Here is a 19,665-nt window from a genome sequence, read left to right as displayed (position 1 = left end):
ATCCATCTGTGAATGATTAAATGGTAGTTAACGAAGTTTATTAGAAGTGGCAAAAATTAGGAATGAATAAAGCGTGGTCCAAAAAAGGCTCTTCTTCAAAATATCTGCCCGACTAATTTTTCCTTTTTTGTGTCAGAATATCCCCTGAATATTGTCATTACTTATAAAAGAAATATTTAGGGATCTCTCAAGCCCATTTTTTCACAAAATTGCTTTTTTAGTTTCCATCACTAATTTATAATTTTACTTCAGTACATTTGCATTTTATCCTTTTTCTAATCTAAAGTAAAAAAAACCATTAACAGCGGAAACTAAAATAACATAAGCAGTTTTTTGCAAATCATGGGATTAAGAAATACCTACATTTTTTAAATTCTGCCAATATACAGTGGACATTTTACACGAAAAGAAAAATGTGAAGTATTGTATTTTTAACATTTTTATCAACCTTGAAATGATAAAATTCTAATTTTTTTTATATCAGCAGTAAATTTTATATTTTTAAGTTTTTATTGATTTGGAAGTGATACATTTCTTTTTAATTGGAAGAGGCAATCTTTTCATTTTCAAGATTTTTATTGTGTTTGTGGAAGTAATTTTTTATCTTCCTTTTTTTTTGTCTGAATTAGAAGAGGATAATTAAAAAATATAGAAAATTCTAATTTTTTTTAAATTGGCAGTACATTTTATATTTGTAAAGTTTCTATTGAGTTAAAAGAGGTACAATTTTATTTTAAATTGGAAGAGGCCATTTTCTTATTTTTAAGATTTTTATTGTGTTTGAAGAAAGAATTTTTTATTTTCACTTTTTTCTGAATTAGAAGAAGATAATTAAAAAATATATTTTTTCATTGAAATAATTTAAGAACTTAAATAAAACTTTTGAATTGAAAAGTTCGGAAACCTTCGGGCCTTTTTAATATAGTCTTTTAGAATTCTCGCAAATCCCGGTTACAGATATTACTAGCGGCACTCATTTTAATACACATTCTTATTCAAGAATACTAAAATTTCCTACATTTCTTACAACTTATGTTACTTAAAATTCATACTTTTTACAATATTTTTTACAAAAATTGTTATTGACCATTATCACTTTTCCACGCTCACCTATTTCAAACAGTAAATAAGACTTTTTCTGAACGTGAATGCTAGTTTTTCCTCGCTTAAGTTTATAATAATACATAAAGGAATACGATCATCTCTTATTAGAGTAGGAATCTTTATAACAATACCCCGATTATCCCTAAATTCTTACATTATATTTCAATTATACATGTAGAATGAATCAAATATTAATACCAAAAGTCTCTCCGTGTAATAAAAGACAAATGAAAATTAAAAATAGATAAACTAATCACTAGTCAAATGAAAGAGAAAACATTTAAGACAAATGTTTAGAGTTGTTTACAAATGTTTAATGTTTTAGAGTTGTAAAATTACTTGATGTGCATTGGGAAAGGGTACCCGCGTGAAGCCGTGTACCAATAAGTTTCATCAAAGTGAAAATTTATTTCATGATATTTTATTAAAATTTATTTCTGAATAAAAATAACTTTATGTAAAAGAATTAGACGCGCGTGGTCGAAATATAATGAGGTGATGGTAGCTGACATGAGTGAGTGAAGAAGAATACGCACATGTGGAGAATATCCACGGCTATGTTTTATGCAAATTATTGGATAACGAATTCTTCTTTATCGTCGCGATTCATTACGAATGGAAAAAAGTTTTGGTGGATATGAATAATTCTGCACTAATTATATAATCGATGGGAACTTACAGGCGCACTTATCTTTGTTTCGTCAGTTTTCTATAAATGAATGAAATAGCACTGTGCATATAATCTATTTTGCATAACTTTTGAAAATTAAGATTATACTTTGTGTATTAGGAAATATTAGCTCTGATTTTCATTTTGTAAAGTAATATACATATTTATTTCTTCAAAAAATGCTAATAATAAATAGAAAGAGCATTAAAACTAGCGACAAAAGCAGCGACAATTGTAATTTTGGTCATCGTGAATTTTATTTTGTTAAAGCTCCTTCGGCTTTAACGAACACATTCTTACCACGTATCTCGTGCTTCGCACTCGATTTTGTCCAAGGTGCGAAATTTTCTACATTATGTTCTACTCTATTATATATCAAATTTATATTAAATTTTGTTTCTGTGCTTCTGTCTGAGTAGTAAGGCTACCATTCCGGACAGACACCCGCAGCAGACATTGTGATATGAAAAGCGCATTGCCCTTGCCGTCCCAGCCCCTACCACCCCCTCATTAGATTCCCAGCACTATATCCACAAAAAGTCATTTTCTGTATTATGATGTTTTTGCACATTCTCATATGTATTACTGAAAGATCTTCATATTTATCTTTTTCTATTTCTTTTCATCTTTGAATTTTCTACAAAATTATTTCAATAACTTAAAACAAGTATTAAATATTTTATGATAATAAAAATGAATGTCAACGTCCCCTTTAGCGTTGAAAACTCCCAAACATTAGCAGCGCAGATATGTATTGTATAACAAAAAATTAACTTCGAATTCATAAATAATTGCTTATTAAAAGTGACAGAAAATGCGAGGCTCTAAGTTAACACGTGATTCATAATTCGAGATTTCTGAAATACGAAAAATGTTCTGTGTAAGTATTATTGTCTAGTAATGCATTATAATTGACTATAAAATTACTCTTGTTTGATCAGCAGACCGCAAAACATGTCGTTAAAAGAAGAGTGCATTAAATGCATTACCAATTTGGTACATTTTTCGAAGTCGCGGTTGTCCTTTATTCGTCGTAAATGTGGTTCTCACTGGCAGGGTGTGCCATTTTTTATATTCACACAACAACCGACTGGTATATATAAATATAATAACAGAGCTTTTAATAATGTTTAAAGATATCTATTAGTAAATAAAGTTCGAAATTATAGGTGAAGCGAAGAAAATTCTATTACTGCTTTTAATAGCTGTATTGAATATAATTTGTGGTATATACTTTTTACCTTTCACCGTGCCCAGAATTTCAAAAAATCGCGATGTATAGATGCTCTGCTTTGCTCGGACCAATACCCTAAACCATTGTTATTTTCTATAAAGCGTAAACTTTCTTTAACATGTGTTAGAATGATGTGGATTTTGAGTGTTTCGGAGAGCTTGTCGATGCTTTTCAAAGCTTTATTTCATTCATTGATGTCTAGTCTGTTTTGTTTGTAGCTTAATAACAAGAATAGTAATCAACTTTTAAAATGTTTGATTATTGGAAATGAAACATTAACTTCGAAACTATCGATTGGCAAGAAAATAAAAATCGATTTTTTCCACGTTAGGTCTCTTTCTTCGCGGGCGCTCACATATGTAACTTGTGGACTTCTATTTTCAATACGGACGGGTTGTGTTTTCTATACGCCACCTAGCGGTAGTGAAACTCATTTATTAATATATTTATATAAAAAGTACCCAAATGATAATTTTTAATAGCCGTTTACTGGCATTTCAAATTTGAGTATTCGTTTGATTATTTAAAAACTGGTGAAATTAAAAAAACGGCATTATTCGGGGAGCTTTCAAGTAATTTTAAATTCAACTGATTTTTAATGTCCGAACGATGTAGAAACTTTCTGCGTTAGCAGATTTTGGATGCATTTTAGTCAAACTTAGCCGGCCTTCAGGCCCAACGTGCTGGGTTACAATTTTGAAACTGATTAGTGAAAGAAGTTGCATGCACATATTGCAAAAAAGTTCAAGTTTGTCCTTGCACACCTGCCTGTATCTTTCTCAATTGATGCGCATCAAAAAGGACTTTTTCGTCACAAATACCTTCTAGTGAGTTCAGTGCATAAACACGTGCTTAAGTTTAATAAGAAGTGTTTAGTAGATGCCATAAAAGAGCATTATAAAAATGTTAAAGGTAAGTCTGCGACTATTTTATTTTTTTAAATAAAAAAATGTCAGCTTATGCTTCTTATTGTATTTTTATTTTTAACATGGAAACAAAAAAAAGTCTGCTCGACAACGATTCTGGAAAATTGATTATGGACTGTAAATAAAGTTAAAAACAATTTATTTATGGTGATTGTCAAAAATGTTACACTTTTTATTTCTTAATTTATAACAACAAAATTTTTCATAAATTTAATCATACGGAACATTCATTTTATAAGATATTTGACTGTTTAAAATAAAAAAGACCGTTTTTCTATATTTTAGTTATATTCTGTCAATGATCGAGCACTGCTGTCAATGACCGAACATTGTCAATGATGAATTGTCAATCGCTCGCTCCTGTAAAATTCTCGTTTAGAGAGTTAGTCACTTTTTCTCATGGCACGTCAAACACACATTTATTATTTACAAATTTTTAAACTTTGTCGTACTTTTAACATCTTTGAAGAAATTGAAACTGCGTCAGTTTTGCATTTGAATGGGATACAATTGCTTTGTAAAATTTAGATCTCAATGGAAAAGTTTCGGTTCTTCATAAATGCATAACTGGAACAATTTCAATTTTTTCTCCCTCGTTAAAGAGTAAAACAACAGCAATTGGTTTGAGAAGTTTAATAAAAAAACTTTTTAATTAAATTCAAATGAAATAAAATTAAAATTGAATTAAAATTATATTAAAATTAAATTAAAATTATATTAAAATTAAGATTGAAATAAAAATTAAATTAAAATTTTTTTTAAACTTTTTTTTAATAGAATACAAACGCATGTTGATACCGCGTTATGAGATTGTGGCGTCCGTTCTAGTATTGGCCACTGAAGCTAGAGAGATTGCCGGTAGTGTAGCGGATGAAATGATACTAATGGATATGTGTTAAGCGATAGGATAGAAAAATGAAAGATCTAGAGATAATCTAGAGACAATGCTAGCAATAATAACAAATCACCAAATTGAAATAATTTTCTGGTTTCAGGAGAAGCCACGAGCAAGGAATTTTGCAAAAATATGGAAAATATACAAACTCATGCGCAAGAAGAAGGAATAGAAGTTGACAGAGATGAAAATGAGTTACACAATCAGAAAGATGCAGATGAGAGCGTGGACTCAAACACATTGATTGTTTATTCTCAAATAGATGTCCAAAAAGAAAGAAAAAAGAAGATGCAGGTGCGAGAAAAAAGTGTAAACCCCTAAATACATACGACATCATTCTGTTTTTGGTCTTTCTCTTATTAATGTTCTATAAATTAACATGAAAAAACATATTGATCTTGAAGTTTCCCTAAATTAACGTATAGCGCAATCATTCTACTTTTGATTTTTTTATTAAGAGTAAATTATACGAAAAAAATCATGCTAAATAAAATATCGTTAGTCTCATTTTAATGTATTTTTAAATTTTCCGAAGAAGGTCCGAGTAAAGTATATGCATGACCTATACTACAAATTGGACAAGGAAGAAGTGAGAAGCGAAATGAGAAAACTGAAGACGATGAAGAAGGAGAAGGGGACGAGTACACGGATATTGAATATTTGCAACGAGCAGCCTCGGAACTACAAGAATTCCAGGAAGCAGCAGCAGAAATAGCAGAAACAGTTCAAGTTCTTCCGCCTGGCCTGGAAATCATTTTAAGATTGTTTCCGAGGATGAAATGTATGTGCCACATTTTTAAGTTCAAGGACGCGAATTAAAAACACTTGTTTTGGAATTGCCCTATGAAGAGAAAACGTGAAATGGTTTAGAAGCGGCTATTAGGGATATCCATCCCTATCTAATTGCTTCGTGTGCACCGTCGAACTTTATTGGTGTCACAATTTCAACAGTGCAATATACGCAGGGACCGGCATGGATGTCCTTTCGGCCAGTGCGTTTATTTTTTGCTGACGAATTATGGGATCTCATATGTAAGATAGTGCACAGTATCGTAACGTTCAGGATTACGAACGGATTTACTCTCTCATCAACAGTCGCGTGGGTATTAACTGGTTGCGGGCTCGGTGGTTTGACACAGGAAGATGTGGAAAAAAATTCAATTCTGATTATTAAAAATACCGATAACTTGTGCTTAACACGTGCAATAGTTGCTGGTATTGCACATGCGCAGCGGGGTAAATAGAGGGTTTTCAATTAAATTTAGAGTAAATATCTTTTATTATGAGCAAAAGAAACTCTAACAAACAATATTAAATTTTCGTGATGCAGCCGGTAGCAGGATCTTTTGTTTAGCGTGTAACAAAAGTTATAATAGATCCCAACAACATCGCTGTTCTCATATTTGTCCACGGTGTAAAACGAAATTTCCATGAGACACAAATTTAGATTCAATAAGGTGCCATGATTGTTCTTGGCATTTTTCCGGCCCCCTATGCCTAGAAAATCCCCGCAAAGCTGGTTCTTTCCGAGGTAAAACAACTGTTTGTTCTGGAATAAAATAATGTACAAAATGTTTCAAAATCATAAATAATAGTAAACATCAATGTGGATATTCATGTTGTAATGTTTGTGCAACTATACGACCTATTAATCATTTTTGTTGTATGCCGCCACTTAGAAACGGTTTTTTCAAAAACGTTTTTTGCTTTACTTGAATTTCATAAGCGATACATTATTTGAAAGAATAATTTTTTATTACTCTGAGTGGCAGAAGGGGTGCACAGAATATGGGCATAAAGTGGAAATGCGCGAGGGATCACAATGAACTGATTTTGCTAGTGATCCAAGGGCAAAATTGATTGTCATTGATGACATTATGCGTGAAGCATCAAAGAAAGCTGTTGTTGATCTCTTTACAAAAGACAGTCATCACAAAAATCTCAGCGTCATTTTCATTTCACAACATTTATTCCATCAAGGTCACGGTTAACGGAAAGCATGTGTATCTCAAAGCCTACAGAGCTTTGAGAAACTTAATCTTTAACTATACTTAATTAAGTAGACAATTCAGAATATGAAGACGCACATAAATACTGCCATCTTAAAGAAATCTTTCTGATAAAGTTTTTTTCAAGCATTCCAAATGCAAAGTTTAAATTTCCAAGCGCGAAGCGCGAGATTTAACCGTCGCGCGCCCTAGGCGCGTTCAAACTTGCGAGCGAAGCAAGCCGCGCGCTATGAGAATGTGCCCGCGATTTTTAATCTTGTTTTTTACAATTAAAAGAAAAACTACGCTTAAAGTCAAAAAAACATTCGTAAAAAATTTGTAAATCTTTTTTGGTTGAATAAATTTTGTCCCACTTATTCTCATAGCTTGCATCGTTGGAATCAAACATAATTTCGTTATTTTCAATTATGCATTTCAGTTATACACAATTTTTTTGTATCTATCTCTTTTCGTATCCTACTTTGTTTGATCACAAAATGGAGTTATTGCTTTTTCATTAGTTTCTTTTTTTGTCAGAATTTGAATTTTCGATTTTTTTTAGCAAAATTTAAAAAGTTGTTTAGACAATTTTGTAGGGCCTTGGAAAATTAATGTTTTTCTTTTCTTGACTTTTTCCCATATCACGCTTTCGAGGTTTCGAATGTTCATTTTCGTTTTATTCCATAACAACAATAACGACAGGCAGACACCACCGAAGAATCAGTATTATATGACTATCAGCAATAGTCATTTTTCCCATAAAACTAATACTTTCTCATTATGATGAAAATATAAAAAATATTTCTTATCATATCCCGGAATCTCTAAACTGAAAATGTAAATAAAAAAGAGGCGACAAAAGGTATTAAACGACTGAAAAAAATTGTGGTCTCGTACCAAGAAAATGCTTCCAAACCAAAAGGGGTTGCCCGTTTCGAAAATAAATATTTTTATAATAGTTTTACCCTCTAAATTGATATATTTTCGCAAAATAATCAACCCAATTTTTTCGTATAAAATTTTTTTGACGTTCTGCAAGACTTCAAAGTTTTATAATATGCAAAACTCAAAATTTAAAAATCAAAGAAGCAATATAAAAATGTGAGCCACCAAACACAATTTTTTTCCTTATAATGTAGTTTTTAAAGAACATACTTTTAGCGAAACATTGGAAAAACATATTTTTCTTCACAATAAAGCTAAATTCATAAAACGGGACAAAAAAACAAATCTTTTTTCTCGATTTATTCGGCAGCTGAAACTTATAGCTTAAAAAATAATTTTCTTACCTTCTCATCATAATAAGATAATATCAGTTTTATGTAAAAACTGACTATCGCGGAGTTCTTTAAATTTCCACATTTCGAGATCCTACATCCGAAAAATTAGGGTTTACTTTCTTGTCTCTAGGTTTGTCGTCGTTGTCATCTGTATATCGGAATATTTTTGAAGGAACAACTAAAAAAGCTAAAAAAAAATCAAAAATTCCATTTTGTGGAAAAACTACGGGAGACACGAAAAAAATAAATTTACAATAATCCTTCAACCAAAAAAAATTTTAAAATTCGTTATGAATCATTTTTAGAAAAGAGGCGTATAGACTTTGATTTAATCGCAAAAAATAACATAAGAATTACAAACATTTTATTTCAGGAAGATTGTTCCCGCGCAGTGGGCAGATTTCGTCTATTTAAATATGACATTAAGGGTGTAGTTAAACTAGCAAACAATCATTTTTCTTCAATCATTAATTGGTAATAATTATTGGTTCTTTATTTCATTAAAAAAGAATAGAAAATCGTCAGGAACGTCGTACACTTTACTCCATTTTTCCTTTCAATATAAATTTAGAAGAAAATCAGATTTTTGTAAAACATAATGTTAAACATTTACTATTTTCCTTCGTTATATAATAACAGACATTACATGACTCAAAATTTTGAGGGTGCTTTTCAAAAATATGACCATTTTAAACAATGAGATTTTCTAAATAACAAATTTTTAATCGAGCCACAATACTGATTCTTATTTATGTCTAAACTTAGAGAGTGTAAAAATGTAAAACTCAAGGAATGTATTTGCAATGGACATGCATTTTAAGGTTATTTGCCAGAGTGTCATGTGACAAATGATATAGGTTATGTTCGACTGCTTTATCATCTGAACAATGTACACTATTATTATGTTCAAATGTTCAGAAATTATTCATAATATATAAGGAAATAGTACAACTTTATTAATTCTTAATTTAAAGTGTGAGAGCGAATGCAAACTAAAATGCACCAGAGATACGTGTCCTTATATATTTTTGAACGAATGCCACAAATATAAACACAATATTTACATTTTTCAAATTATAAAGCTGCCGAATATAATAACATGTAATAATTGGTCACGGGACAGGCTGTCACATGCCTTTAAGAACTGGTAAAAACACTTTAAAAACTGAAAGAATAAGAAATTTAACGATTTATTGGACTAAAAATATACTTTAATTTTATAGAAAAATAAATTAATATGGAGGGTGGCCTGCCATTTTATAAAACATATTGTGCAAAAATGGCGACCATTATTTATTATTATTTTGAATAAAGGTATATAAATTGATTTTCAAATATACCAAATTCTTCGTAATTAAAAGACTAACAATTTTAGCGCATATTTTGAATATTTTGTGCGAACGAATTTAAAATGATTTTTAAAGTCCTTAAATACAAAATATTAAACCCTCTTCTTGAATATTACCTTTTTAAATGCAATTTAAGTTGCATTATATATTTACCTCAATTTCGAAAAAAATGTTGTTAATATAATTGAATGGCACTAAAAGTGGTAAACTTTTTGACAACTGTCCTTTAGATTATTGAAGATGATAGTTTAAAAACTCTTGTATGCAGAAAGTTGCAAAGTCGCGTACTGCAAACGCAAGCGTGACTTTCTAGTTATGATAAATTACTGTTAATACAAAACTTAAACATTTAAAACCTTTTCAGAAAACACTTCAAAAAACTTAAATTTTCGGAACAACTAGGTTTTCCTAAATATGGTTTTAGTTTCTTGTATTTTTTGTAAATATGTTTCGACCACTGCTAAATAAAAATTCTTCATATTTAATCATTATTAAATAATGTACAACTTTACTGGATTGAAGTTATCAAAATTGTAATATATTTAGAACATTTTTAAAGTTTATTCATTTTTTATCAAGAGACGACCTTCAGAAATCTTAAAATTTAATTGAAATAATGTAATTCTAAGCAACAGCAAAAACATATTTGCTATAAATCAATTCTAGTCCTGAGTGAAAAATTCTTCCTTTTTTTAGACGATCAAAAAATAATTTCTAGGTACAAGCCTAACAACTGATTTAATTTAAATAACTGTTTACTCGTTGAAAAAGCTAATATCAAGGCAATAACAAAATAATTTAGGATTGACTCTTGCCCTCATTTTACTGGCAAATTCGATTTGAAACAGTATTACTATTGTAGAGATACGCGTGAAAATTACGCATACCTCATTGCGTAACAAATGGATAACAAACATATAGATAACTATTGTTTTAACAATTCCCATACATACATATATATATTTCATTTATTTAAAAATTACCAACATCTATCAAATTTATGCATGCAAGTTTAGTTTCCAACGATACTAAGGACAGTCAACACTTGAATGGAAGAATTTAATTAAGATCAATAGAGTGGAAATCTTTTACAAGAAATAGTGTCACATTAAATCAAAATGGGATTAGCCAAAACGTTTAATTACTATTACTATGAAATGGCAGGTGAGTGTAAACTATGAATTGCCAAGGAATCTTCTAATACTGTAAAAAACCTTTTTTTTTAAATGAAAGTGATTTTTGATGTTTGAATAGATATAGCAATCAATAAAAAATTTCCGTCATTTAAACGTTCAGAAACTTCTAGAAATAAAAAATGGTGTTACTCTTTCAAACGAAATTACGCTGATTCAAATTTCGACAAGTTAATTTACAGTGACCCTGAAGAATATGTTAGGGGCCGTATTTATATTACGTATCTCTTACTTCACGTAATTTGCGTTATCCAGAAATAATAAGATATGGGACTTAAAGCTAATGGAAATTTTTTTATTTGAGATAATACATGATTTGCAGGGTGAAAACTTTATTTTTTAAATACCCTGATTTTTCCTTGATAAATTTTTCATTTTCCCTTATCATTAACATTCAAATATTCACATTTTAATATTTTCATATTTTTAACATAGGATCTTTTACAAACTGAATAAAATAATATATTAAGAACTAATAAAATTTTTTTTAATTTTACTCATTTATTTGAACCAAAAAAGTGATTTTTTACCATAAAATGTGATTTTTTTAAAAATGCTTGAATTTTAAACCTAAAAAGATGAACTCTCGACAAAAAACTATAATAGTTAATATTTCAATCAAAAATATATTAATATAATTTCTTTTTTTTCATTAACTTTGAAAACAAGTGACAAATTTTCAACAAATAAAGATTTTCTAATCATGAAAGAAAAAAAGTTAAAATAAATTTTTGAACCTTCAAGCCAAAATACGAATTCTCTGTACAATAATTGAATTTTTAACCAAAAAGTAAACATTTTTAACAAAAAAATTAATCTTTTCAACCAAAAAGTAAACTTTAATTCAAAAAAAATGTCCACAAGGTAGTTCGACATTTACCCACGCAGTTGAATTTTCAATTAAAAAAGATCAGTTTTCAACAAGATAGTTCAATTTTCAACCAAAGAGATAAATTTTCAACTATAAATATGAAACTTCAACCAAAAAAAGGTTTTTACAATATAGTTTAACCAAAATTTTCAAACAAATTAGTTGTATTTTCAAGCATCAAAGATTAATTTTCAACGAAACAGTTGCAGTTTTATCCAAGAAAGATGCCGCTGAAACAGATACATTTTCAAAACAAAAAGACGAATTTTCAAATAGTTATTTTAGTTTGAGTTTTCAGCATCAAAATATCAGTTTTAAACAATAAGTAAATTTTTTACGACATAGTTGAATTTTCAACAAGCAGTTGATTTTTCATTAAAAAATGAAACTTTTTAACAAAGTTATTCAAATTTTATCCAAGAAAGATCCAGTTTCTACTAAAATAGATGCATTTTGTAATTAGAAAAACCAATTTCATAAAAAATAGTTGAATTTGCATCGAAAAAAGATTTTAGTTTGACTTTTCAACGTTGAAATATAAGTTTTAAGTAGGAAGTAAGTTTCCTGCGAAAATACTTGCATTTTTTACCGAGAAGGATATGACTTTTTGACAAAATTATTGAATTATTTAAAAATTTAATTTATCTGCTATATCATCAGAGAGTGTACCTTACCGACAGTAGATCAACCCTCTAAACCATGAAGGCAGAAAGTCTACACTTAATTGGAAAAGCACCTGACCGGAAATCGAAAGTTTTGTGGTTCGATTCCCAATGGAGTGAAGATGAAGTAGGATCTTTCTTTCAAGAAATAATTTTAATTTAAAAATATTATTTTCCATCTAGTCTTATTAAGACGTTAAGCATTTTCTGTTATTGAACATTCTTAATTCGATCGATATTGTGTAGATTTTCTGCCTTCATGGTTTGGAGGGTTGATCTACTGTCGGTAAGGTACAATCTCTGATGATATAGCAGATAAATTAAATTTAAAAATAATTCCTTGTACCATTAACACCTAGCTAAAAATTAGCATTATGTTCTTGAATTAAGAATTCTTATTCTGATCCCTCTAATAGCTTAATTGGAAAAGCACCTGACCGGAAATCAGAAGTTTTGTGGTTCGATTCCCAATGGAGTGAAGATGGAGTAGGATCTTTTTTTCAAGAAATAATTTTAATTTAAAATTATCGAATTTTTAATCAAATAGTTAGATTTTTATCTCAGAAATATATAATTTTTTCTAAAACAGGTAAATAAACTAAAGAGATAATCTTTGGGAGGAAGCAGTAGCAAAAATAAAAATAAAAATACAAGGCAAATAAATTACTAACAAGAATATTATATCGGGGTCACCGCAAAATTCATTTGAAAAATTCTCTAATTTTTCCCTGGCCAATTTTTCGTTTTCCCTGATCATGATTATTTTATTACCAGAATCTTAAACTTGTAATATTTCTAACTTATAATCTTATTCAAACGGAATAAATAATTCCAAGTTAAAAATTTGGAATTTATTCTGATTTACAGTTATTTAAAGTTATGGAAATTCTGTGACTTTTGCAAGCTTTTTTTTATTAACCCCTGACTCTTCCCTGACCTATAAAATTCCCTGATTTTTTAAAAATGTTGTTGGCTAGGTTCGTGTTTCACCTACCAGGTTTCTTTGATGCGTAAAGTTAAATTCATAATAAATGACTGCCAAATACAATTGCTGCGAGTTATTTATTTCATGGTTCAGGGTTCCTCAAATATCTTAGACAGTAAATCATACCATTTGTTCAATAAAATTATTTTTTAAATATATATGTGAATTATAAAAAGTAGCTCATTTTAAGTTCCAGTCATTTTCCACTTTTTCTTTGAATAATTAATTTTGCCTTTAATCATTTCAGTGAAATATTTATATCAAAGTACAATTTTATAGTCAAATTTCAACATTTTAGACGACATCGTTTGGGAATTATCGTTACTATATAACATTTAATTTTATCATTGTGCTTAACGAAAGAAATTGAATATTTCATCTACTCACTATAGTTTGCAATCTTCAAAGTAATTTAGGGTATTTCGTTAAATTTACTACGCATGTGTACTCTAATCTTAAGAAGAGCTTATAATCTGTCAAATTAACTTTGCAAAATGTTTAAATTTCAGAAATTTAACATTTATTTTAAGCTTCTGAAATTTATAACTGAGCAAATGATCGTCAACTGCAGAGATTCTAACAAACCTTAGTTTAGCTATTTGTATATTTTCCATTTTATCTCCTCTTTATGGCTTGATCCTAAACAATGTTTGAAGCTTTTTCAAAATTCCGTATTTTATATATTTATTTCTTAAGCGCGATGCTCTATTCAGTGCTAAGGATCAGATCTCCGATCTTTCTTAATTATTTTACAGTAGACAACCCTCCAACAAACCAGAGTAGAGCCAACCCTTTTTCTTGAGTTTTTCCAAATTTTAGCCAACAGACTGCGACGATCCCTCCAATCTTGTCTTTAGCGAATCAGAATCCTACTTTGTATCAATTTTCGACGCACATTCTTAACGTATCATCACCTCCGAATACCGATCGACTCGACAAAAACTAGCAGATTCTTTTCAACCCTCGTAGCGAACACTTTTCCCCTTGAACCGTGAATATAAATATTATATATTGTGTGTTACAAAGTGATCTTGGTTTATTCAGTCTAAACACAACCATAATTATAATTTAATGTTTTATCATTTCCAATACAAACATTTTGGTCCTTCGAATCGCGGATGTTCTAACAAGCGTATTTCATAATCGCAAAGTGCCGTGTAAAACATTGTCTTTCAGCGACTACCAGTGAATAAAAAACAGAGTGAAGTTTTAAATGAATATCAGTTTGTGTATTCAGTGCGATATTCCATGTGACGATCAAATTTCAGAAGTGATCTTTCAACGAGTTCACTTCTAGATATTCGCAAGTGATGATAACTTAGCATCAGTAAAGTCAACATTCCAAAGAGCTTCGCTACTCCGAAGAAGCAAAAACTTCGAAATACGGAGTCAGTACCAGCACCCGGAGTCACTTCCAGTACTCGGGGTTAATTTTAGCACCCGGAGTCAATTACTTTACCCGGGATCATTGAAGTTCCAGAGTTAACACGTTCTATTTCAACGTCATCAGTTAACCGCCAGTTTCGGCTTTAAGACATAACAAGTCTGCTCATCGGTACAAGTAAGTCCAGAGAGTTCTAATCTATTTTTATAATTTCTTTTCCCTTCCCAAATATGTTTTAATCTCGATCGAGAACATTTTGTATCTTATAACAAGAAATGTCTTGTTTATATTCATGTCTGAAGAGCTCGGTAAAATGAGAACGCTTCGCGGATCAATAAAACGCCAATTAACTCACTTCGAGGCTGTTTCTAAAGCAATCGAAGATAAAACGTATGTAAAGTTACTTGAAATACAAACACGTTTAGCTAAGAATATGAAATTTCGTAACGAATTTAAAGTAGTGCAAGATAAAATTGATGATCCAGCTGCTACTCTAGAAGAAGAAGCAGAAAATAAGTCAGAAAGGCTTAACTTTGAAAATCGTTTCACGCGATTAGTGGCTTTGCAAAAAAAGAATTTAAAAATAGTGCAACTTACCACACATCTTCCACCTCACACGGTATTTAATTTCTCTCTTCATCGCGCCTCGAGCTTCCAAAGCTTTAAACTCCCACATTTCACGGCTCATTTGACACTTGGCTTACCTTTCATGATTCATTTGAGTAAATGTTTCATGATAACACATCTATTCCCAATCTACATCAATTTTACTATTTCAAAGCGTGTCTAAAAAGAGAAGCAGCGAAAGTATTCGCTTCACTCGAAACGACAACTGAAAACTATACGGTAGCTTGGTAGTTTATTTTAAAAAAACAGGTAATGGCTTTAAAAGTGCTTGTTAAAGCTGAAGATCGGTGGAATTCACTTCTAGTTTATATTGGCAAAGAAAACTTTAATAATTACACGAAAGAAAAATGAGAAGAATCCCTTAAAGATAAATATGTCCCTTCTTTTATTGAGATGATTTCATTTCTCGAGCAACGCGCACTCATCGTTGCATCTCATTTCGTTCCAAAACAGAGTTCATTTCAAAAGAGCGATTTTAATCAAGTATACTCAAAGTCTCATTTTAATTACAAACCATCACAATCTTGCATGAAAACTTTGATAGAATCCGAATCAAATACGACAAAACCTGCATGACCCATTTGTAATGAAAATCACATTCCATATTCATGTAACTTCTTTGAAAAAATATTAAAGGTATCTCGCGATAAAAAATACGTCGCTATTTCATAATTATATAAATGGTCATCATCGTACCATCGACTTTTGAGCGAATACGTGCAAAAAATTTCAAAATACATCACGTTTTAACACTGGATAACAAATTATTTCAAATCTTTGAAAGTGTTACTTTAGCTGATCTTGAATTTTGTAAACCACCTGACATTGATATATTAATAAGGGCTAAGTTCTTTTATGAACTCTTGCGTTCAGGTCAACTTATCGCTAGTCGAATTTCGAAGCTTTGCGTTTTAAAATCGACACCTCAAATCACCTACGAGCGAAAAAAGATCTATTTCTAAAATAAAAATACGCAGAGTGTATTTAAGGATATCTGCAAGAGTCACATATGACTCCAGTTCCAAATAACGCACCTCTTGATCGCAGATTCTACCTCCCACATCATGCAGTGGTAAAAACTTCGAGTATCATTACGAAGGTCAGAGGTGTATGCGATGGCTCTGCACAAACAACTTCCGGCATTTCACTAAATGACTCTTTAATGATCGGCCCTACGATTCAGGAAGATCTTTTTTCCATAATCACGCGGTTTCGATGCTTTCGGTACGCTCTTACTTCTGACACCCAGAAGATATACAGGCAAATACGAGTATCTGATAAAGATAGTCTTTTTCAAATGATTTTATAGCGTAACTCTCCTTAAGAACCAGTACAAATTTATCGTTTGAATAGTGTCACGTTTGGAATTGCTTGCGTCCCCTTTCTAGCAATCCGCACCCTCCATCAGTTAGCAGAGGACGAACGTGAATCTTGTCCAATTGCATCCACAATTTTAAAACGAGATTTTAATGTGCACTACCTCCTCACAGGTGCAGAAACATTCCAAGATGCACTGAACCTTCGAGATGATTTTACTAATCTTCTTAAAAGAGGCGGTTTCAATCTGAAAAATGGGGTTCAAATAATCTCGAATTAACAAAAAAATTCGCCAGTGAAAATCCAAAGGCATTTATATCTTTAGATCCTACGGAAACCTTCAAAGCTTTAGGGCTTCATTGGGATACTGCAAATAATTTTATTTTTTACCCAGTAAATTTACTTGATTTCAAGAGGCCTGCCACAAATCGCTTAATTCTATCTGAAATTGAAGAACTATTCGACCCTTTAGGCCTATTCGATCCAGTCGTTATTTTAGCAAAAATTTTGATCCAATAACTTTGGAAAGTTCAGTTCTCATGGGATACTCCTGTACCTGAAGAAATTCAAAGTTTTTCGATAAACTATAAACAACAATTTCAGCTTCTCAATTATGTCAAATTCCATCGTTTTGTTCTTACTCTAGATTCGGTCGAAATTCAATTACATGCATTCTGTGATGCCAGCGAAAAGTCATACCGGGCATGTCTCAACTTGAGATCCAATGACAGGCAAGGTAGCCATCACTGTGCTTTAGTTTGTGCCAAATCCCGAGTCGCTCTTCTAAAGGCCACCAACTTTTCTAATACTTGAATTGTGTGCGGCAAACCTTCTAGTAAAATTGTACAATGTCACAATAAAATATTTTCCTCTTCAAATCCACAGGGTTCATTTTTGGTTTAATTTAACAATTGTTCTTAACCGGATTGATACGCCTTCGCCTACCCTGAAAACATTTGTTGCAAAACGAGTTGCTAAATTCCAAGCAGCAACTGAAGACTGGCTACATGTACCTACCCTTGAGAAGCCTGCTAATGTGTTTTCAAGAGTTCAAAGCCCTGAAAAGTTCTTATAAATTACTCTTTGAACTTGGTAATCCCTTAATGATTTGGCAATCTCAAAAAGCTGACACTTGTTTTATTTAACTGTTTCAGATTTATTAATAACGCAAGAATCAAATACAAATCTCTTAAAAGAATCGGGAAACTTTCTACAAATGAATATAATCGCGCTTTTTAAAAATTACTTCAAATGACACAAGCAGAAGCCTTTTTAAAGGAACTTAACTTATTTTCGCACCAACTTCCGATAAATCTAAAAAATAAATCCAAAAATAAGATTAACTCACGCTGATTTGCTCGATTTTCCAAAACACCCAATTATCCTTCCAAGAAAAGATCCCGTCACAAAACTCATCATTCAATAAGAGCACGTGAATCGCATGCACGCGGGAATTAATACGACACGGACTATCTTATGAGAAATATACCACAAAGTAGAGTTTTATTCTGTCGACTTTTTGTCAACGTGGGGGTGCTTTATAGTGGTCCCTTTTTTATAAAAGAACGGCGTCACAGAAATATTTCAAAGGTGAAAAAGTACGTTTCAGTTTTTGTCTGCCATGCCACTAAGGCAGTCCATTTAGATTTGGCTAGCAATTTAACGACCGAAGCTTTTCTGGCTTCTTTAAAACGCTTTTTTTGCGCAAGGATGAATATCACACTCTATATCTACGGACAACGCAAAAACATTTTATTAGCGCTAGCTGAGAATCGCGCGATCTTTATCAAGCGATTGCATCAATAGAAACTAACAAAGGAATTTAATCGTTTCTTTTTTAAAAAGCGGTTAATTGGCATTTTATTTCACCAAGAGCACCTCATTTCAGAGTTACAGCTCTTTTATCATACGAACAATTACACACTTACGTCGTCGCAGGCATTACATCGTGGCATCCACAGGCAGACTTGCGTAACTTTCCAGTTAACCGATTGTCCAACTGGGAAATAGCACAAGAAATAGGCCACCAGTTCCGGGACCGATGACACAAAGAATATCTAAATGAACAGATCTCCGGTAGCAAATGGAAGATATCTTCGAAACAAGAAGACATCAAGGTCGGCTCTCTTGTTGTTATCAAGGAAGATAACCTGCTACCCATGGTCTGAACACTTGGCCAACTTACGGCAATTTACCCCGGCCAAAACGGATTGATTCGAACCGTGACGATTAAAAGCCCGACAGGCATCTACAAGCGTGCTCTGAAATGTTTATATCCGCTTCCTATTGAGCATTAGTAATTTAAATTATTTTAATTTCAGCAAATGTAGAAATGATCCTATTTTTCAACAATGCCATTCTGTCATCACTACACATTTTCCATCGACTATTTTAATATACGTAACCTTTATCTTAAGTATGTTTGAAATTTTAGCGATTAACATAATTATTAAATCATTATTAGAAAATTGTTTTACTTACATGTAAACGTCCGCTAAGAAAGAGGCCTAATGCGGAAAAAAAATTAGATTTTTATTTTCTTAGGCCAATCGCCAGTTTCTAAGTTACTCTTTAATTTCCAATAATCAGAATTTTTTATGTTAATTACTTTTCTTGTTATTAAGCTACACACATAGGCATAATAAGCGCATGCGGAGATGAAACGAGAGGCCTGCAAAAACCAGCCCCACAACTCACCACTACTGGGTAGGGATGCAATATCGAAATCGGAATATCAATATTTTGACTTCGATTTCCTAATATCGATATAATAGACGATTGATATTTCAATCATATATATCGATATTGATGTCCGATCATCGATTATCGACTGCTTCTATAGTGCCCTTGTTTTCAAATTCCAATGTGAATTGTGTGATGTTTTGTGATCATATGCTGATGTCAGATTGTAATATTTAACGTTTCTTCACCAAGCCAATTCTACAAGTGAGTTTGAATTTTTTTTCATTATTAAAAAATGTATTAATCATAAGATGGGTTAATATTAAATTATAGATGAAAAGTAAAATACACCATTTGCTGAGTGTACATAAACTCAAACTCTGTATTTTTATTATACGGTTAGAATTTTGAATCTGGTTGCTTAGTTAGTTTGTGTGTGTGTGTGTGTGTGTGTGTGTGTGTGTGTGTGTGTGTGTGTGTGTGTGTGTGTGTGTGTGT

At 31.2% G+C, this 19,665-nt stretch overlaps 1 protein-coding gene across 2 annotated transcripts in view; it reads left to right on the top strand.

Annotated features, from left to right (window-relative positions):
* The first annotated feature begins 10,489 nt into the window (after positions 1-10,489).
* The window catches only part of LOC117171676 (elongation of very long chain fatty acids protein 4-like), a 43,965-nt gene continuing 34,789 nt past the window's right edge, over positions 10,490-19,665 (top strand). For both annotated transcript variants that reach the window (XM_033359192.1, XM_033359191.1), the window contains exon 1: positions 10,490-10,610. In XM_033359192.1, the coding sequence (XP_033215083.1) occupies positions 10,565-10,610 (46 nt within the window). In that variant the 5' untranslated portion in view covers positions 10,490-10,564. The remainder of the gene's footprint in view (positions 10,611-19,665) is intronic.

This window comes from Belonocnema kinseyi, chromosome 4 (assembly GCF_010883055.1).
Source record: "Belonocnema kinseyi isolate 2016_QV_RU_SX_M_011 chromosome 4, B_treatae_v1, whole genome shotgun sequence".
NCBI lineage: Eukaryota > Metazoa > Arthropoda > Insecta > Hymenoptera > Cynipidae > Belonocnema > Belonocnema kinseyi.
This window is presented reverse-complemented; position numbering and strand designations above follow the sequence as displayed.